Source organism: Sylvia atricapilla, chromosome 2 (assembly GCF_009819655.1).
Source record: "Sylvia atricapilla isolate bSylAtr1 chromosome 2, bSylAtr1.pri, whole genome shotgun sequence".
NCBI classification, from domain to species: Eukaryota; Metazoa; Chordata; class Aves; order Passeriformes; family Sylviidae; genus Sylvia; species Sylvia atricapilla.
The window spans coordinates 868,642-890,867 of NC_089141.1; the positions used below are offsets into that span (position 1 = coordinate 868,642).

The 22,226-nt window shown below is 40.6% G+C and overlaps 1 protein-coding gene across 1 annotated transcript in view; it reads left to right on the forward strand.

Annotated features, from left to right (window-relative positions):
* The window catches only part of PHLDB2 (pleckstrin homology like domain family B member 2), a 50,643-nt gene that overhangs the window by 19,016 nt on the left and 9,401 nt on the right, over positions 1–22,226 (forward strand). Inside the window, exons 6-13 of the mRNA XM_066340613.1 lie at positions 7,267–7,395; positions 10,665–10,820; positions 11,579–11,689; positions 12,379–12,468; positions 15,256–15,399; positions 17,011–17,151; positions 17,692–17,791; positions 22,014–22,221. Coding sequence (XP_066196710.1) covers positions 7,267–7,395; positions 10,665–10,820; positions 11,579–11,689; positions 12,379–12,468; positions 15,256–15,399; positions 17,011–17,151; positions 17,692–17,791; positions 22,014–22,221 — 1,079 coding nt within the window. The remainder of the gene's footprint in view (positions 1–7,266; positions 7,396–10,664; positions 10,821–11,578; positions 11,690–12,378; positions 12,469–15,255; positions 15,400–17,010; positions 17,152–17,691; positions 17,792–22,013; positions 22,222–22,226) is intronic.

Below are 22,226 nucleotides of genomic sequence, written 5' to 3' on the forward strand. Positions count from 1 at the left end.
CTGTCTGGAGGTGAGAGAGAGAGTTCATTCCACTTGTGAAATGATGGTGAGGCATTAGTTCTGTATGTGATGGCACTTGTCTCTGGAGCAACTTGAGCATCTCATGGCATTTGCCACTGATCTTGGCACCTGTTTGACAGGAAACTCCTGCCTCCTTGAATCTCATCCTTACCCATGCACCTGTTTCAAAAAAGCCTGTGAAATTCTTAAAAAGAGAGATAATAAACTACAGTCTAATTATTGAGCCGTGTTATGTACTTGGAATGGACTGTAAGTAGAAGCTCTAGTACTACCTTCTACCTGACTATTTGGGGTGGGTTTTTTATTATTATTTTTTTTAATGCCTGGTGCACATTTCATTCAGGTGATGACACAAAGTTTTGCCAACTTTTTCAGAGTATTAAAGCCCCAGTTGTTAGTCCTTGCAGGGGAAAAGAATTGACTGGCAGACACACTGGAAGTCAGAAGGCAGGAGTGGGTTGTTGTGCTCTTTGCTGTGGTGCAGTGTGTCTGTGTCCTGGACCCTTGTTGTAAAGCAGGGATGTTTTTTGTGAGTGGGTTTGTACATGTATGTTAAGCTTCATGCTGGTCTCATCTGAGTCCTGTGCTCAGCTCTCCCAGATCATGAGGTGGGACTAATGGCAGGAGAGAACAAATGAACCAGTGGGAAAGATGCTGTAATGCACACCCTCAAGTGAGCTGAAAGCATTTCCCTTGCCTTTGTGATTAGGCCACCACACACCTTGTAAGGAGTGAAGCAACTTGTGTTGGTTGACGTGGTTTTTTGAAAATCAGAGCCGTGGGTGATGGCCATTTCAAAAAGATGACAGCACCTTTTGCCACCCCTGCAGGACTTGGCGTGGTTCTGATGTGGCACCTGGCCTGTCTGCCAGGGACCAGTGCTGTCAGGACTCAGCTGACCTGGCTCTGACCTACTGCCAGAGCCATTTCACACGCCCTGTGCTTCCAGCAGTGCTGGAGACCATGCTAGGAGATGGAGAAAAGTCCAGCTTGGCCTCCTTGGTTGTCCTTCTTGGGAAGAGCTTAAAATCCTCTTCCTTCCCTCTTCCTTCCCTCTTCCTTCCCTCTTCCTTTCCCCTTCCTTTCCCCTTCCTTTCCCCTTCCTTTCCCCTTCCTTTCCCCTTCCTTTCCCCTTCCTTTCCCCTTCCTTTCCCCTTCCTTTCCCCTTCCTTTCCCCTTCCTTTCCCCTTCCTTTCCCCTTCCTTTCCCCTTCCTTTCCCCTTCCTTTCCCCTTCCTTTCCCCTTCCTTTCCCCTTCCTTTCCCCTTCCTTTCCCCTTCCTTTCCCCTTCCTTTCCCCTTCCTTTCCCCTTCCTTTCCCCTTCCTTTCCCCTTCCTTTCCCCTTCCTTTCCCCTTCCTTTCCCCTTCCTTTCCCCTTCCTTTCCCCTTCCTTTCCCCTTCCTTTCCCCTTCCTTTCCCCTTCCTTTCCCCTTCCTTTCCCCTTCCTTTCCCCTTCCTTTCCCCTTCCTTTCCCCTTCCTTTCCCCTTCCTTTCCCCTTCCTTTCCCCTTCCTTTCCCCTTCCTTTCCCCTTCCTTTCCCCTTCCTTTCCCCTTCCTTCCCTCTTCCTTCCCTCTTCCTTTCTATTTCTCTGCAGAAAAAGATGACAGCCTACATGTGAATATCAGCCATTTAAGCTATTAATGACAAGTTCCATTTGTGCAGAGAGAGCCCTGATAAGCCCTTACTAACCCAGGCTGACAGATACAGCTTGAAGCTCTCTGGGAAAGAGCTTAGTTGCAGATCTTGACAAAATTCCTTTGAGCACAGCCTGCTCTAGAGGGAGCTGAGCTGGGCAGTGGCTGAAACGAGCAAGCAGGTGAAGCTTTTCCCTTTTCCCTTCTCCCTGCCACCAGCTCCCAGTAATTTCCATGGCACTGCTGTCAGTGTACAATGGTGATGATGCTGTTTCCAGCTCCAGGATGCTGGTTACATTTACAGCTCCCTTCTGATAAACCTTCACTCGTGAGACTTAGATCAGGATTGACACTTGTCTGTAAGGAAACTGGGGAAAACTGTATTTGCCTGATTGGATGTCACCCAGCTCTGCAGTGTACTTTGCTTTTGCACAGTGCCCCCGTACTCTGTGCCATTTTCAAACATGCAGCCCAGCATTTGTGGAGAAGGGTGGTTAATGATTCTCCACACCCCGTGTCTCCAAGGAAAGCGTGAGGCTGCAGTGAATAGCACAGCCAGGGAGAGAAAGAATAGCTCAGTAAGCATGAATAAACAAGTAGAACTGAAAATGAGTAGTGAATTCAGCAGATGTGCTGTGGGAGGTAACCTCAGCTAAATGGGAGGTTTGGGAGACCGTTTCAAAACAAGTATTTATTTTGAGTTGAGACTTTAAAAAGAGAGGGAGATTATTCCTTTTCTTCTAGAGGACCTTTGCCTTACATCATGGAGAAATATGTACTCTGGAACTCCTTTATCAGTCTGGGTTTCCTCTCCCCTCTCCCTCTAACAGAGCAGAAACCAGGAGCAGCTGGCAGGGGATAACTCATCTTTTTTGTAATGTTTAATTTTTGTCCACGTGCTTTTGCGGAAATATTTTTCAGTCATTAGCAGAATATCTCAGACATGCCAAAACATTTGAAGCTCAGCCTCTGCTGAATTTGTACTGCAAAGACTTGCAGGAGTAGAGTCAAGGAAAGCTGTCTGATGAGCTATCAGCAATCACAGTTAAATATACTGGTCACCTCTCTCCTCAATCCTTTCTCTTCTGGATGCAAAATTCCTGCTGCTGGATTTTATCCTGATGAATCTGACAAAGTTATGTCTTGTAGCATAGCCTGCTAAATATTTACTGGTCAGGTTCCAGTTCAGCAAGATGTAAGCAAGTATTTTAAAAGGATGAGCTACCATGTCCATGACATTATCTACCTCCTGGAGACAGAATACACAGGATTAAGTGTTTTGAGGAATACTTGTATCCACATAAGGTTATCCTATAGAGAGAACTCTAATGAATTACTAATGTAATCACAAGGATGATTACAAAGACTCAAGAAAAACCTGAATTCACAACCTTTATTTTAAAACACTAATGAGAGAAATACCAGAATGAATCATACCCCTAATGGGAATCCTCTTACTGTCATCTAGATGTTGAAGACTGTAAGAATTTGGATTTTCTGACTTGAATGTTTTTTTTTCTTGTGGTTTGGACGATTGTTTCCTCATTTACACTCATGAAGGAACAGTGCTGTAGAATCAATGGCTTTCTTTTGCTATGACAACACATTGCAATGATGAGAGAATGAGCTTAGAAATTCCAAAAAAATTGAGTTGTCTTAGGAGCAGGTTAATGTGTGCATCTAGTGGGACTTTTTTACTTGAAGCAGAGGGATTGCAGACTCTGATTTAAAATGCATTTTAGTGGTAGATTAATACCTGCATCTGAACTGAGATCTCTTGTATAGGTGCCGTCACTGAATACAAACTGTTACATAATAGATCAGTTATCACTCATACAGAAAAAAAAATATTATGAGCAACCTTCTACTGTCTTACTGTGCTCCTTTTCATATGCCTGGCATACTTTTTATTTCCACCTCTCAATAGCTTTTTGAGATGCATTTACTTACAATGAATTGAATTGTGGCAAGTTCAATGCATCTGTCCTCAAAGCCATCAAGGAATGCAAGAAAGAGTAGTCAGAAAATCCAGAAAAGGAGCAGGTACAGTTTGCACAGGAGACTCTGTTTTATTCCAGTGGGATTTTCTGGTCAGTTCTATGCAGTTTCATTTCTCAGAAACCTGTGAGACTTGTGAGACCAGCTGATTCCACACTGAGAGGGACTGAACCCCTTAGTGTGGGTTATGAGATGTTGCTACCCTAAAACATGATGATTTATGGGTGAGTTGGACTGAGGAAGATCCTGGAGTACTTCAGACTAGAACACAGAAAGTATTAGAAGCTAATCATTCAGCGTGTTGGGGTTTTTTCTTTCATTTGCCTTGTAGACTTATTTACAATTTCACTTTGAAACTAATACATAGCTTGGGTTTTGGAGGGGGATTTTTTACTTGTTTGGGAGGATTCTTCTGTTATTTTGGAGGGTGGGGAGATTTGGAACATTGGTGAGTGAGCCCAAATCACCTAGCCATACAATTCATTTCACAGTGAGCTGATAAGATGATAGACTTCTTACTTGTTGAGGGTTTTTTTGTCCAGTTTTTAGCTGGGCTTTCGAGAAATTTTCTCTATTTCATGTAATTTACTTCAGTTTCTTCAGAGTTTCTGTGAGTTTATGCCAGGAAGTTGTTTCAGAGGGCACATGTCCACGCAGCCACATGTTGCTCTACAATTGTAGCCAGCCAGCCTGTCTGCAGTTAGCAGACTGGGATAAAAGACAAACTGAAAAGCAGCAGTTCTCTGCAGAAAGGGTATGGGTAACCACTGAGGCTTAAAGTAGCCTTATTGATCAGACATCGGGCATCTTTAACCACTGGAGACAGCACTGAAGCAATTTGTTTCTCCTCCTTCCTGTTGTTCTCATTCCTGTAGGGGCTGTGATTGCCTTTAATACCATCGTGTTCTCTCCTCTCTCTCATGATCATCTATGAGATGTGTTGTGTCTATCTTCTTTTTCCTTTTTCTTTTTTTTTTTTTTCTCTTTCTTTGCCCTAAAATCAATTCTTCCAGATCTAAAGATCTGACCCATGTTGATCACTTATGATTTGTGTTCATGCCATGTGTTCTCTGCTGACATCTCATCTGTGGCTTTGGCCACAGTGTCACACATCAATTCTTTCTGATGCTATCCTTCACAATTCCCAGAAATCCCCCCAAACTGAGCCAAGCATTGCCCCAGCATCATCAAACCCCGAGTCAGTCCTGTTTTTATTCAGGCTGACCCAAATTGATTATAACGTGCACAGAGGCAGAGCTGGGCAGTGGGCTAAGAGCAGGTGTTGCACTTGCTGTCTCTGGCAGTAGGATGTTAAGAATTCAGCCAGACTGCACCTGATGTGGCTCTGGCTCAGCACTGGGGCAGTCTGCAGAGGGGCATTAACAAGTCCCAGCTCCTGTGGTGGGATGAGGATGAGCAGCAGCAGCAGGGGTTTGTTCCAGCCATGCCACCAGCTGCTCTGCACAAACTCATGTGGAGTCAGACCTGCCTCAGCTGCATCTTCCCCTTGCCTTGCAAAGTCATGGCTCTTTCCCCTTCCAGAACTTGCCTTGCTTCACGTATAGAAAACACTGTGAAAGATTTCTGATTCGTATCTCTTTTTTCGTGCTCATTCAAATTACTTTTTGTGTGCTCAATGGACTTCACCAGTGCACAGCCTGAGAGGTCAGCAAACTTACCTCCACAGCTGCAACACTTGTAATGCCTCTCTGCTGAAAGTGATACTTCCTCTTAAGGCTGCCCATTTTGAAGGGAGCCCCTTTGGGGGGATGTTAGCACTTCCTAGGCTATAAATAGACCAGGTAAGTATGGCTTTCAGTCTCAGAGGAATACATTTCTAATTTCTTGAGGCATGTAACAGTATCTCCAGTGGGATTCTCAGGGAGTTTTATCCTTGCTGAGGATGACTCCTCACACTCAGGGTTTGATTTGCTGCTGCTGCTGTTGGGAGACAGAGGCTAGTACAGGAAGTTCAGGTCATAGAATATGCTGGGTTCAGTCCCTCATTTTCACAAGCTTAATGAAATGTTCTTGTGTTCAGCCTGTTGTTCATCTTAGGAGCTGAGAAGCTGCCTGTGTAAGTGGACATAATGGAGCTGGGAATCTGGTTGACAATGGACTTGATAAAAATTCTTCCTGTTGTTTTTAGATAGTGGGAAAACTGAATTGCAGCCCCTGGTCCCACTCAGGTTTAGAGATAAAATCATGAAGAAAGCAGGCAGCTAATACATGTTTATTACTGTGCCTCTGCCATGCATAAGGGCTGGAGAAACTTGTCAGGCATAGAGAAGAGGAAGTTTTCCCACAGCTTGAAATGGCAAGTAGTGATTACTGAAAGACATTCCCTCTCTATGACAAGGGGTGGTGCAGTGTCTGATCATACAGCACCTGCTGCACCACACATTTGATTGCAAAATTAAATAATAGTGGGACTGGAAAGAGTGGAAATGAGTAGGTGCTGTGACAGAATTTGACTGTTTCTTGGAGTACTCAGAATACTGCTAATTTTTGAGTATTAAGGAGAGCTAGAGACCATCTGGAAAGAGATGCATTACTACAGAACAAGTAGGAAAAGAGAGCTACAAAGATGTGATGCTAGAAGATAGCAGGGAGCCTGGCTTCAGGGACTGACTTGATTATTTTTGCCTGGCATATCAGACATAAATTGGTTTTTTTTTTCCAGTTCTTAATTGCTGAATTGGAGAAAATGCATCTGCTGTGTTGGCCAGTGTAGATGTCAGTGAAAGACATTGAAAAAAATGCTCTGTGCTCTGATTTATTGGTTCCCAGACTTTGGTCCACAAATAAATAGCAGTCTACAGGCGAGCCTTAAATGATGTGCAGCCAGTCTTTGGACAGTAAATCGTGTAGTCTTTGATTGCAAAGATTAAAAGGCCAAAGGCTTTGGAGGGTGAGAGGCAGTGTGCTGAGTACTGCCACTTGAGTAGAACAAAAGGAGAGCTAAATTAGTTGAAGGAGACCAAGGAAGCTTTTCCCTGTAACCCATGAACAGGTTACAGTTCCTGTATCCTGAAGCAAGTTTGCTGGATCACTTGGTGCTTCTGCTGCAACAGGATTTCCTGGCCCAGAGTTCTTTCTTTAGAATGCTCTGTCTCATTCTGACATTTCACTGCTTGCTAAATGGACTTACCTGTACAGAGCCACACAGGCACGAAATTCATCCTTCTGGGAAGGTCCATTTCTCCCTCACTGCCAAACTGCAATCATTTTCCATCCACTTTGCTTTCTGAAAGCTCCTCTTTCTCTACTAGCTTCATCAGTTACCTCACTAACCTGGCTACACTTCCCTGATTTTATTTTTTTTTTACATTAGGTGAGACAAGTGTTTGGGTGGGGGACTTTAACAACGTCATCCAGGCACAGGTCCAAAGCACAGTGATGAGGGAGAGAATTAATCAGCCCACTAAAATGATGAATGTTTTGTTTTTTGATGGTTTTGCATCCCACCACCATTGCATTTCGACTAACGAGGTTTCTGTCTCTGACCTGCATGCTTCAACTGTTCAGTGAGGTTTTGCCACACACTGTCATCATCACTAACAACTGCTTGGGTTTGAAGGTAATTGTCTTTATTTTCTGGTTCACGCTTCAGGAAAAATTAAAACTTGATGCTGAGAGGGAAAAACTAGAGAGGCTTCAGGAGCTTTACTCCGAGCAGAAGACGCAGCTTGATAATTGCCCTGAGTCCATGAGGGAACAGTTACAGCAGCAGCTGATGAGGGTCAGTAGCAAGTTTCAAGATTGCACTATTTTCTTTTTTATTTTGCTGATTTTTAATTTTTTTAATTTTTTAATTTATTTTTTTTAATATAGTTAAGTGTAACGTTTTCTCTCTCCAAGCATCCAGTGTCTGAACATATTTGCAACTTAGAATTTTAATAGTCATGAGAAGTTACGGGGTTTTATTTTGGTGGAATGCTGTTAATAGATGATGTGCATGATGGCAACCAAGGAACGTGCAAATGCGTGGATTAGAAATAATTGGTGTTGAGTCTTTCCAGAGCTTTGGGTCACTTTGGGCTGTCATTAGTCCTTGAAGCCTGCTGGGTGATGTGGAAGCTGTTGTGATGTTTAGAGGCTGGTAGAGCATCATTCTTCACCTGAGTGAACAAAGGCAGGAATTGGCCAGTAAATCAGCATCTCAGTAAAGCCATGGATAACTTCAGTTTTCATATATAACTTAGCTGTTAGCCTGAACTGAACTTTGAAAAATTAATTTTGAAGATTTTACCACTTATTTAAATAGCTTTATTTGGTTCTGTGTTTTCAGCAGTGTCACGCTTCGCATCAAGTCTAGCTGCAACTTGATTTTAGTGTGTATTTTTTGTAAACAAAAAAACTACAATATTGTCAGTGAAAGCACCCTCAGCTTCTGTGGAAAAAACTTGGTATTTATTAGCCTTAGGTAGGTTATACAGCACATTTTATAATTTTAAAATATCAGTGTGGGAAGCTCAATTGGACATCTAAAAGTTAAATCTTTTTTCTGTCTTCAGTGTTTATATCAGGAATAAAGGCAGTAATGAACAAAAGGCTTTCCTGCTTTATAGGAAATACTCTTTACATGTTGTTTGATTTGCAAAATTCTATTTTGCTTTTTTTCAAAGAGCAAAAAAATAAAAAAGCCCAGCTTTGGAAACAATGTTAAATTCTCACTTGCTACAGAAAAAAATGTGCTGAATTTGAGACAGATTTTTGTACGTTACCTTAAAAAAAAGAGGGGAGTGTTATGTAATGTCTCATACATATTGAAAGGAAAGGAAGCTTTTCCTCTGCAGTCACATGCCTGAATGTATTAATTCATGAGATGCTGCAGTCTTGTTGCTGTGGGATGCTAGTAAATCCCTTTTCACTATTGACCACCAACAGGCTTCTAGAAATCTGTTTGGTTAATTTTATTTTTTTAAAAAATTTATTTATTTTGGTTCCTTCCAAGTTGTCTTAATAATGATTTGGGATTTGAAAGTGGGACAAAACTTGAAATGTGGGGGTGTAGTTAAGTGTCCAGTTAGTTCTGCTGCACATTATTCCAGGCCAGTTGTAGTGGGAGTTTGCTGTGGTCAATGCTGTAGAAGTTATCACTGAATTACTGCCCAGCAGCCCTCAAACTGATCTCAAGTGTGAGAGCAGTCACGATTTTAAGGATTGTACCCAAAACAGAGAAAATATTTTCCCCAGTAATAACCGAGTCTCTCCACAAAAGAAAGACAAGGACCTGTCAGAATGAGCTCAGAGGAGGCTGCAGTGAGGACCAGAGGGCTGGAGCACTGCTCCTGTGAGGACTGGCTGACAGAGCTGCCCTCAGCCTGGAAAAGAGGAGGCTGACAGCACCTTCCAGCACCTGGAGGGCTCTTCTAGGAGCTTGGAGAGGCCCCTTTTGAAAGAGCAGTGCTAACCCAGGGGGTGATGGCTTACACTGAAAGAGGGGAGGTGCATATTCGATGTTAGGAAGAAATTTTTTACTCAGAGGTCAGGAAGGCACGGGAAGAGGTGGCCCAGAAAACTTGTAGGCTCCTTATCCCTGAAAGTTCTAAAAAGCCAGGTTGGATGGGACTTGGAGCAACTTGGTCTAGTGTCAGGTTCCCTGCCCATGGCAGGGGTTTGGAATGAGATCATCTTTAAGTCCCTTCTGACCCAAACCTGAGTCTGTGACACGTTCTGTTGTGCTGCTTTACTGACAGCAAGGAAGGCATAAAGGAGACAAATCCATTTGGGGTTCTCTGGGGCTTGAGTAACTTGGTGATTTGTGCCCAAGGGAGTGGGCAGCCAGTTTCCCTTAGCAGCTGGCTGCAGGGTGAGCCTGGAGTTTGGGTTGGGGTGGGCAGCTGGCAAATTCTTGCTTCCCTCTGTCTGAATTGCGTATACACTCTCCCTGTTGGGCAGGAAACGTGTTTTAAATACCCCCAGTTAGCTTTTTCATTATCAGTTGCCTTCTCTGAAGTCTGTTCTGGTGCCTCAGCAGCAATTATTGTTGTGTACAATAGGCTAAATTTACTGACTTTCGTGGCCCAAGGCACTTTTGGGCTTTTTGGGGATGCTGAAGATGTCTGGCCAGTTCTGTATGGTAGATAACTGCTTTCCTGTAGATTTCAGTCCACACCTTTTGATCTCTTCACTGTCTCCTACAACTGAAGAGCACATCTTTGGAGAGTAAGGGGAAGATGTTTGTATTCCATGTAGGAACTTGGATTCTCCAGTTTCTGCGTCCTGTGTCTTTCTCTGGTACACTGGTTTTGAATTTGTTTTATAGAGACCCACCTTAGCAGTGGCTTATCCTGGCCACTAACCTTTGCCTTAGGTTGAAAGAAGAACAGGAAGAAGTTTGCATTCCTTCCAGATTGTAGTACCAAGTCATACAATATGCTTATTTTAGAGAACCTCACCCTTTACCAATGCTGCAGTTATTAAACACACCCTTTTCTTCAGGCCTCTGAAATTTGTGAGCAGGAATTCATATTATGAATGCACGGATGTTGCAGGAAGATGATTTGTTCTTCAGCACATTCATTTCTGGTGCTGGAAAAAAAGCACTGTGAGTTAAAACTCACGGTCTCATCCTCCCTAAGCAGAAGGCAGTGTGTTCTTATTTCTTGGTTAATTCCTGCAGCATTCAGCTTCTTCTTTTTGTGACAAAACATGATATTAGTTTAGGGGAGTGCATAAAAGGGGGCTGATACTTTTTCTGAAGTACTGTACTTACTGGCTAGAGTCCACAATTGCACAGAGAGCAATTTTCAGCAGTCAATGCCATGTGCACTTCTCTGGGGTCACTGGAGAAAGCAACATCAAAATAATATTTAGCCCCATTTATCCTCTTACTGTGCAAGTAGGTCTTAAAAGTATTGCCATCCTGGTGAGACATGTAGAAAATGTATAAATATAATTTTAGGTCGATTTTTGTGTGTGTTTGTAAGTACCTCTACCGTGGTGTCAGTGAAAGCATGATTATGTTTTTTTTTATATGACCTTTTTTTTCTTTTTTTCCTTAAGGATGCTGATATTCTGGACATAGAAAGCAAACACTTTGAAGATTTAGAATTTCAGCAGCTGGAACATGAAAGCAGGTTAGATGAAGAGAAGGAGAATCTGACACAACAGCTCCTGCATGAAGTGGCTGAATACCAACGCAGCATTGTCAGTCGAAAGGTCAGAGCACCAACAACCAATTAATTTGTTCTTTGTTGCTGGCATAAAGGCAAGGAAATGGGTCTACAACCTGCCCATCTGCAAGAAATAATGCAAAATGTTCCTCTTTGAAAGAGTGTGTGAAGGAGAGCAAAAACAATGACCCAGTGAGATCTCACACAGGTCAAATAATGCACTTACCCACGAAGAAAGAAATTAATAATATTTCATGCCCTGTTTGCATATTTCATGTAAAAATCAAACCATTTAATTTGCTCCAAAAAAGTACCAAAGATACCTTTTTTTTCCTCTTTAAGAAAGCAGATTTGTACCCTTTGGACAAAAATACAGTTATTTTAGGCTTGTTATTGAATTTGCTGTTAAATGGTTTTGTTAAAATAATAGTAGAACACTAATTAAGAAAGTCATTTTAGAAAGTAGTTATAAAGGTCCTATCTCAATCAATTAAATACCACATTTTTTTTTCAGAAATCAGAGGTTGGATCTCTAAACTTGTTCTGTTTAGTGTATGGATGCTTGTCATTATATTTTCAAAGAATATATGCAGTTATTATTTTGTCTCTTGAATAAGTTTTCTCTTTACTGTCTAATTCTTCTTTAATTATCTCCTTCAGAGCAGTGAGTTGTCTTGTAAAAACTTATTTTCCTGCTGCTTAGTCATGCATATGAATAAGTGAACTTTCATGAATAAGATCCTTGCTGCAGGTTGTCTTGAGATTTGAAAATAAATCATGTCAACTGTGATTTTCTTATATTAGGAAAAGATTTCTGCTCTCAAAAAACAAGCCAATCATATTGTCCAACAAGCACAAAGAGAACAAGATCATTTTGTAAAAGAGAAAAACAACTTAATAATGATGCTGCAAAGGGTAAGTATTTTCTGTCTTTCAAACATTTTTAGCATGCAATAAAAGAGAATTTCATAGAATAAATGAATGTAAAGCTCAAGAAGAACATCAGTTGTGCAGAAAATAGCAAGTTGGTAATAATGTGACAGACATTCACCTTTAAAATAATAATAAAAAAAGGAAATATTTTGCAGTCCATCAGCAGATATCCTTAAGAGAAAATGCTGCTGGTGTTTGATGAGCAGGAGTGTTTTGGAGGTGCCCACCCTCGTGCTGAAGCTGGAGGCCTGTGCTCCCTGTGTGGGTACTGGGACTGTGCACAGACTGCTCAGATTTTGGCTTCTAATAGCCCCTGTGAGGCCATGAGATCAGCTGCTTCTTACCAGCTGACATCTGGTTAATAATAGGTCTGTTTTATGTTCTGCTTTTAATCGTGAGAGAAACCGTGCTTAGTTCACTAAGCAGAATCATCATTTTCAGAATGCTGAAGGAGCACTTGCTTGCTTTGGCTGTGGTTGTCAAATAAAGTCATTCCTTTGGTTTTTGTTCTGTACCTCCATTTGTTGTTCTGAAAGGATGAAGCTGAAGTTCTGCTGTGCAGTTTCAGTCTTCTCTCCCAGTGTGTTTCTTCACATAGTTAAGGAAATGGCTAACATTTATTTTCACTACATGGCTGTTGGTACTTCATATAAAATGTCTGCTTTTAACAGGAAAAAGAAAATCTCTGTAATCTGGAAAAGAAATATTCCACTCTTTCCGGAGGAAAGGGATTTCCTGTCAGCCCCAATAGTCTGAAAGAGGTAAAGAGTTTCTCTGCTTTTGACATTACCATAACTAACTTTTAATAACACTTCATACAAAAGCACTTCAGTATGTAGTATTTAGTGAAGTCATCAAATCTCTACAAAGTAATTTCATACTATTTTTTAACTTATTAACAGAATTCTAAATTCATTAGTGAGCAAAAATAGCTCTTCTTGACATTCTTCCAGATGTAACTGGTATTGTTTTAGTCTCTTGCTGTGGAGAAATGATTGTTTTTATGTATGTGCAGTGTGTGTGTATGTCTGATTTTCTCAAAATAGACAATTTAACCTCATTGAAATGAAGAAGAATGAGATCTGGGAATAACTGTTCAAGTACAAATACAGTTTGCTCTTATTTTTGCACTGTAGATTTTATCGTTGCCTCCGCTCCTTTATTGTAAGGCTCTTTGCTAAAGCATGACAAATGTACATTTTGTTCTCTTTAAAAAGCATTGATTTGAAAACTTCAAGCTGTTGTGGTTCTAAGATACACACTGAGCTATTTATTTCACTTTTTTGAACAGTCAGAGGAAGCAGAAAATTTAGCCTTTAAAATTTACGGACAGGCATCTATGACTGCTTCATTAAATTTTTTTTTTTGCATACAATTCTTGTTTACTCACATGCTTCAAAATACAACTACATTAAGTGAGGCTAGATTTTTTTTTTTAATGTAATGGATTATTCAGTGATATCATTCTGATCACTGCAGTGAAGTCAGTCAGGACTTACTCCAAGGCAAATAAGAGAAGGAGCAGGAAGGGTGATGTGTTTCATCTTCAGTGTTTCCATAGGCTCTCTCCTACAAAAGAAACACCTTTGGTAGATGTCATGTTTGTCTTGGTCCAGTTTAATTCTTCTCTGACTGTCCTGGCACCTTTAAAAACCAAAGACAAGCTTACAGAGACTGCTGGCACAGCACTTCATTTCACCAGAGGGTTGCTCATGCATCAGTCAAGTCTGGTCCAACATTTGCCTTCTTCCTCTTCACTAAAACACACATTTGTGTCCCTCTGCCATCTTTTGGGAGCTGACTCACAGCCTGCACAGCAAGAGAGTAGTAACACTGCCTCACAAGAAGAAGCAGGATGCTTTTCCCAGTACTTAAATAAGCAAGGAAAATCAATGCTGTTTAAAAGTTCAGCACTGAAAAAATTACTTGGATGACTGATCTGATTTGCAACCATTTATTTAAGTAAATGTAACAGTGGTCTGAGCTAATATGCAGTCATTTGTTCCTTATTTAGTTTTTTATCCCCCTTCTAAATCCTCACTGGCATTGTGAGTCAGAACTGAGTGTTATTCATATAAAAGTGAAAGTGTTTCAATCTTAAATATGAACACAATATTGCATTACAGAATTGCTGAGTTTTGGTTACTGATAAAGTGCCACTACAAGATGGTTAAGCAAGTTTTGTGTTAATTCATACTGGATTCTATTTTAGTGTACTGTTGACACATGTTTTGAGAGATAAACTTCAGTATCTTAGCCAGTTTCCTCAATTAATGGGTCATCAAATAATGTGAAAGTTAAGATTTACCTCCCATTTGTAGAGTGCTTTGTTCACTGTATGATCCATAATTTTCCAGAATTGTCTTATCTGCCTGAAATAACTGATATCATCCATTGGAAATGATGCTAATAGATAGTAACACTGGTATTTCTTTTCAAGTTGTCTTCTATGGTCATTGGTAAATTCAGGCATTTCTAAAAAGAAGAAATACTCTAGCAGTCTGTGGCTTCTCTTATGGAATTGCTGAAGTACACACACTGGTATGTCACTGTGTTGGTGCAGTGATAGAAACACAGCCCTTGCCACACTGTCAGTGGGAAAAGCATCTTTACATTTTGATTCAAAAATAAACATATTTCTAGCTGATTATTATGACATTGCTTCAGCAGTGGTTTACTCTTCCTTTTACGTAGCTTTGTTTTCTATGGATGAGAAATCAGAAATCAGAAATTTGACTTTGTACAGCCTGATAGCCTGTGCACACTGGATTGGAACCCACATCTTACTTTCTAAAAAACATTTGTGCAGTTACCACCAAAATACATGCAATAACTGCATTTTGCTGTCATACCTTAAATCTTCCCCACAGGAACTGATGTTCCTGCCATCCCTCAGTCCATCACTTTCTATTTGGCTGCTTAATAAAACAAACCAAAAAAAAAACCAAATTGTAATGGCTGTAGGGCTGACACTAACAGCACCTTACCTAGTTCTTCTGGCAGCATCTAAAAGTCAGAAGTGTCTTCCAGACGATGCAGATGGAAGATGTTTTGGTGTGATTTACAGGAATGGCTTGTCCTTACAGAAGTCCTTCCCCAGTTCTGTTAGTCGTTTGATTTACTCAAGCTAACCTAATAGTTAGGCAAGAAACAAATCAGGTTATTTAATCAGAGACATAAAAATTTTAAGATCTCAGAATAAGATTTATTCTTCCTTTGTGCCCAATCTGCTTTCCTGAGAAAGAGCTATGTAATTTCTAAAGGGTATTTATTTGCATTTTAGTAAAATCTTTTGGACGCTTAATGTACATTTGCACTTTGATTACACAAATGGTTTTGGAATTAAATGAATAACAATTTTCAGAATCCAAGTATTTAACATTCAAAAATCTTGAGGCTGATTTTATTTTATTTATGATTAAGAATTTCAGCGATAACAAATATTTGGCTGAATCACTCTGAACTAACTTTCATTGTACCGGATACATTAATACTCTTGCATGTCTTTTGGCTTTTGCTCCTTTTAACTTCTGAATTCCTCCTTTTAGGGCTATATCAGTGTAAATGAAATTAGTGAGCTGTATGGCAGTTCCACGAATCTATCCCCTTCCACTCAGACCCCCTCAGATGTTGAAGCAGTTGCCACTGAGCCTTCCACGGCTGTGCTGACGAGCCAGCCACAAAATAAAGAGGTTTGTTGGAGAGACATTTCCCTTTGTTTGCATTGTTCTTTCATGGCTGCCTTCTTTATTATTTTTCTTTTTTTTTTTTTTTTTTTTTTATTTATAATGGGAATTCAACATGTAACAAACTGACCCTAAAGCCAGTTACCAAGTCAGATAACAGGTTAACAGTAAAGCTGAAGGACTGCTCCAGCTGTAAAGTGTCTTTGATGAGGTAGATGAGACTCTGAAGGCCAAAAAACCTGAATTCTTATGACTCAGGCAGCACAAAGTGACAAACTTTGCCTGCCAAACGCTGTAATGTAATGCACCTTTGAGAAATGGTCTGTGGACAAGCTGAAGACAGCTTGATTAGTGGTGTTCAGGTGTTCATTGTGTGTGTTTTGTAGCTTCTGTTTCTTCCCCCTGTTAGGTGCTAGAAGTATTTCTTGAATAGTTATGGGAGATGAATAACTTCTGCCTATCTTAGCTATTCCTTAGCTATTGGAGTCTGTCCAGTCTGATTTCTAACTTACTTTCTTTTCTTCATTCTTTGTGAAATGCTGAAAAAAATCCCCTTTTAACGGGACAGAATAACTTTACAATTATAAAGCCACATCATTTTGCATTGCAATGAGGCAGAAACTGGTTTAGAACTCGGCATTTGTGTCTGCTTCTGGTAGTATGCCTTGAGATTTGCAGTAGAATACACCTCCTTTCCTGCTAAACACCCCAACAAACACAGTGCTAAAACTGCAGCTTTTATGTGCCGTATCTCCTGAGAAATTCCAAAAAGAAAACTGTGTGTAATTTCTCTTTTTTCTATAAAGCTAAGATCACCTCTCTGTTCTGGATTTGTGTTTCCTCACTCTCTTTCTCCTCGCTCTATTGCTCAACTTCCATCAGTCCATTGGCCTGAGGTCATGGCTACTCATGTAGATCCTATTCCTTTATCTGATACACCTCCACCTCTGCCAGCTAAGAAACACCGCAGGCAACAACAGGTAACACATTCAAAGCTGATAACTTGGGATTTTTTGGTTTTGTTCAAAGTTTATTTATGTGTGAGGGCTTTAGAATGATAGACTGTCAGCTGATTGTGCTTACAGGGTTGCACTTAAAGGCTCTGCTCATTTGAAGATCAGCATGATGTATTGTAGAACATTTCTGAACAGAAATTCACCTTATAGTGCAGAGACAAATATTCAGGAGCCGTTGTAACTGTCAGAGGACTTGCAGCAATCATGCATGTGTGAAATACTAAGTTAATTTTTCATAAACATTTGAACAACGCCTTCCAAAAGCTTTATTGGTTTTAAGCCACCAATTCATTAGAATAACTTCTAAAGGAAAGTTTTCCTTTGTCATTGGGTGCCACTTGCACGCTAGACTTGAATACTTAACACAGAAATAAAGGTAAAGGTGCATAAAATGTGTGCATTAACTCAGTGCATTTCTTTAGTCAGTATTTTCTTTAACCAGTATTACTTTGCTGTGGTGGGAAGCACTGTGAAGCAGGAGGTGCTCTGTGTGTTAGATTTGGTTCTCTCCAGACTATCAGTATTTTCCATACCATAACTGAGCGTACAGACCATGTACATCACTTCGCGTTGTCACAACTGTCCCCAATTCCCCGTGAAGCATTTCAGGAGCGTGGAGGAGCGCAGGAAGCAGCCCAGGGAGTGCACGTACCTGAGCGACACCCTGCCCCGCAAGAGGAGCACCCCTTCTGTGTCTCCCCACTTCGGCAGCGCCACGCTGGGACGCAGCAACGCCAACAAAGTACGTGTGGCTGCTGCCTGGAGCCTGCCAGCCTCTGCTGGGAGCCCTGAGCAGCGCCCTGAGCGTTGGGGAGCTCCCCACATCCACTCTGAAATGACACCAGGTTTATTAACAAACGTAGGAAATGTCAGTGCAGAAACCGGCCTCTGGCAATGCCACGCTGTAGGACAATTAATCCTAAATACCCAACTGCTGGCTCAAGGGTTGTGGTTTTGGGCTGGTTTAAATTGGTAGCAGAGACACAACTTGTTGTTCTCTTTGCTACTGAAGGCCTCTAAATGGTCAAGATAAAGTTATGTATAAGTGAAAATGCTCTTTATTTGGGACGTGGTAAATCAACAAACAGCAGGAAGGGGGAGGTACTACTTTGAAAACATTTTGGCCTAATAGAGACTTTACACAGTTGAAATATGGATGGCTGATTGATGTGACATGACATTAATTTCCATGACAAAGCACATTATTTTGCTATTGCTGATTAAAAAAAAAAAAAAGTCTTGAAATAGAGTTTTAAGCACGTATTTACATCATTTCCTGCAGGGACATTTGCCATTAGGACAGAGCAACAGCTGTGGCAGTGTACTTCCTCACTGCCTGGCAACCATGACCAAAGAGTCCGAGTCGAGAAGGATGCACAAAGGTAAGAACTTTTCATTGTTTCATTTCTGTTTAAAATCAGTGGTCAGTTTTCTCAGAAATAAGCCTGAAACTGATGTTGCTGTAATCAACAAGTGTTCTCTACCTGTCATGTGTAGTGAGTCAGGGCTTGCTTTCCTTGCATTTCTTTCCCCACTCGACAGGTTTTTTCACTCTGTCAGTTTTGTGTGGCCAAGGTGATCTGGTTTAAAGACATTAGCTGAGTGTTATCATTAAACTAGTCACGGTCTGAAATGAGTTTTCTCTGATGTACTTTCTCCAGTTTTTCTTATTTCAGTCCAAGGAGGTAACTGGAAAAGTCTGAGCTGAAAAAAAAAAGGGAAAGTTAAAAGTGAAATCAGGAAATTAGGAACAGCCTCTTGGGTTTGAACATGAATTTCATTCTCATTTTCGTTATGCAAAGAACAAGCAATATCTATGAAAAAAATTTAGGCTGGATGCAGTAATAAATATTTTCATGGATTTTGAAGAACTAAACAGTCTTTATTCCAGGATTACCAAACCCTTCAGTCAGTTACAGGAGTTCAAGAATTGTTACTGAAAGATCACTGTCAGTAACCATAGCCTGAGCTAAGGGCAACTTAAATGTTTTAGAGGACAAGTATTTGTTATAAATCACTAGTGGAAAAAGCTATTTCTCAGCAGCCATTCATGAGGTATTTTTGAAAGACTGTGTTTATAAACTCACCTCTCGTGGACACGGTTTTCCAAACCACATGCAAAAAGAGAACAAAGGAGCTGCTGTTTGGTACAATCTCCAGAGCTCACCTGGGCAGGTGAGTGCTGGAGCTCCCAGGCAGAGCTCTCCACGAGGAGCAAGGAGGGAGAGTTTGCCAGAGCAGTGCCACTGACTGCAGGATGGGCTCCAGAGGGGAAGAGGGAATGGGGAGCTGGGCATTAAGGGGAAAGACCAGACACAGCACTGGGAACAAAGCTGTTGGGACAGAGAACTTAGGTACCAAGATGATTATTTGTGTCCTTTCTAAGCTCTGTATAAAAAAAAAGTGTACTGCAAGCGAGGGGTATTTGTACAAACAATCCAGAAACTTCTCAAAGCAGTCTGCCTTTTTTGTTTGTTTTTGACTCTTTTTCATGTCAAACTCAGGAAAAACCAGAAAAGGTACGAAAATACCCCCTTCCCTGGCTGTACTTCTCATGTGATGTTTTTGCAAAAGGACCAGTTGCATCAGCACTGTCAAGTAGTTCCTAGACTCTTGAAAAACTTTTAAATAATTGTTAAATAATGACAGCATTTCAAAAATTTTTTTTCCTGCTGTCAAATAACCTGTCACAACAAAACTTCTGACTTGTGCTAATACCTGCAGAGCTATGGCTTTGCACAGGCCTAATTTTTTTGCTTCTTTGCTCATAGCCACACAAATAGAGCAGAAAATGTAGAAATCTTTGCAGCTCTGTGGGTGACAATGACAAGGTAGACAGACTTGGGCTTCCTACTTTGGCATGTTTCCATACAACAAATGTATCTTGACGTGTTAATATGAGTCTTTAAAAATGGAAAAAAAAATGAGAGAAAGAAGAAAGAATAGGAATAAAAGAAAAACATAATGGGATCATTTTCATCAAATACTAGTGGGTTCTCTACATACTTGACAGTGCCACTTTTAATAACAGCTTTTGCCTTTAGTTCTAGCCTCACCATAATTTTGTGGTGTATACCTGGATTCTGTGATTCTGCAGTAGCTCCTTGGGAATATTTTTCTTTGATGACCCAGCTTTATGGATTTTTGCAATATTTTTCTCAACAGTATGGCTGTTAATGTTGATGAGTTTATGAGTTTGCTGCAGAGCAGTGGAGCCCTGTAGTAAAACCAAGGCAGCAACAAATACTTTAACTCTTGTATCAGGTTAGACTTAACTGATACAAATCTTGGCTTGTGGGAAGTTTTACTGAAGTGCTGGATCTTACAAGGAGTCTAATATTTTTAAGTGCATGTTGTGTGAACAGGCACTTGAGCAGTTAAAAACTCCTTAAGAAAACTCCAGCTTGTGCCTGCCCAGGGTGTAGGGGTGGCTGTGGTGGGGACAGGTTGGTTGTGTGGCCTCGTGGTGTTGGTATGATCCTGAGCTTTGAGCTGCCTGCTCCTCACAGCATGAACTCAACAGGAGAACACTGAATTATGCTTTGTTTCTGTGAATGCATCTCATTTTGCAACCTAACAGATGTTGGTTTCTTCCAGTGTTTAGTTACATGCATGATTGCATAAATTTGAATGATAAATACTCTCCTCAAAAAATGTTTTTTTTTATCTTAAGTGGTAGAGTGTTTGCAGCACTGCTGTGCTGCTCTGTGCCTTTTAGATGGGTTTATTTTTCAGTGAAATATAAAACAAGGGATTAAGATTTCTGAGGAGGCAAGGATTTGTAGAGGGCCCGACAGAAAAGCATGCATTTGAATCCAGTTCTTCCAGTAATTGATTTTTTTCTCTCTTTCCCTAATGAACCATTGATAACCATTTCACAGCAGCAATTAGTCATTCCAAAGGTTCGAGTGTGAAAGGTAATTGCTTATCTGCAATAACAGAAGCATTTGCCAAAATGAGGGAGAAAAAGCAAACCAGAGATGTGAATCAGTAATACCTGTGTGGTGTGATGCTGTTGTTCATGACTGCTGAGGTGTGTCTGTGTCACTTTTGCCTCTTTTACTAATCGACACAATTGAGTTTCTGATTGAAATTTAGTATTCTTTTAAATGGCATGTGAGTCCTAGTTCCTTAGAAACCAGCTTTAAGTGTGTCCAAGAAAGCTTTGTGTGGTACAGAGGGGAGTGAGGAGAAAACCACCTTGGAAATGCTTGTAGGGTACAGTTACTTTAATGTTGTGCTTTAATTATTCAGCTGAAGACATGCTTTTGAGATAACTGCAGCTTTTGGCTCTCTGAACTGGGGCTCTCCCAGCTCTGGCATGGCAATAAATACCAGAGATAACCTTGTATGCACAGATAGGGAATTACACAGAAAAATACTGCACTTTAAGCATGCTTAATTAACATCAGTGTCTTAATGGTGTCTAGTAAAAATTTTTATCTGGGCCTCGGTTCATTTATACATTTGTCTGCATTTTTACCATGTCTGTTTATCTTAAATATGTGTGTGAATGTCAGTGGCTGTAAGAATGAGAGGTTTTCATGTAGTCTCTCAGTCCTCCCTAATCTCCAGCTCTGCCAGCAGCTCAGAATTCAGGTCAGAAGTGTGCAGAGAATATTATAAACCTAACTATCAGAATGATGAGAAAGTCTCACTTCTTGCAGACATCGAAGGAAAAGATGAGCAGTGCAGTTGTATTTCTAATCACATAAATGGAACAGCCTTAAAAGGGCACCCTAAAATACTTCAGCAGTTAAAATGACAACTCCTCCTCATGAGGCAAGCTCAACAGCCTCTCTCTAAGTCTGCATTACTTTGAGAGAGCAATGGAGACATGAGATAAAAATAATTGTGAGGAGACATTTTCAAAGGGCACATTGCCAAACAAAGTTCCCTGTGTTCAACAAGGATGGCTTTCCAGAAAAAAAAATGGTTTTGTGGAAAAATAACAGAATAACCTTTTTCTTCAGAGTCATTGAGCTGTAAGATCTGCTTCAATCCTGTAAGGGTGAACTGCAATTTCAAAACTCCAGTAAAGTACCTGTATGTAGTAACTATGATTCTGTAACAAGCAGCCTGTATTATCTGAGCTGAAACTAAGAGTCCAATTGCAGTTACCAGAAGGCAAAGTTTCCCAAACAGATTTAAAAAAAAATAAATCCATATTCAATAAAGTCAACCAGAAAAGTACTTAAGAATATTGAATATCAGGACTTTTTTTCTTTTTTTCTCTAATTTAGTCAGTGTCATTTCTTCTAAATTCCTGAATGTAACTGCATTACTTTCCAGATGAGGTCTAATTTCATTATAAAACGTAAATTTCATTTTTTCAAATTAGATTTTCATACTACCCATACAAGAACATATATTGAAGAGTCAGTTATACTCATGTGCCTATATTTGAATCCATCATAGATAAAACAGGTATTTAAAGCTCTTATGTCAGTGTGATTAACTTGTAAAATTAACCATAACATTGTAGTACCTTGGTCCCAGTGCAGTAAAGACTGAGACGGTGTTCAAAATGCTCGTGCTGCTGACGAGTTACCCTCCTGTCCCATAATTTGTGTGTGAAATCAGCGTTTCCTCTGTCCTTTGCAGGGTACAACCACCAGCGCCTCTGTGAAAGCCAGCGGCAGAAGTCTCCAGAGTTCTACAGCAGGACAGCCTCCGAGTCCAATGTGTATTTGAACAGTTTCCACTTCCCAGACCGGAGCTACAAGGACCATGCCTTTGACACGCTGAGCTTGGACAGTTCTGACAGTATGGAGACCAGCATATCAGCCTGCTCACCAGACAACATTTCCAGGTAAA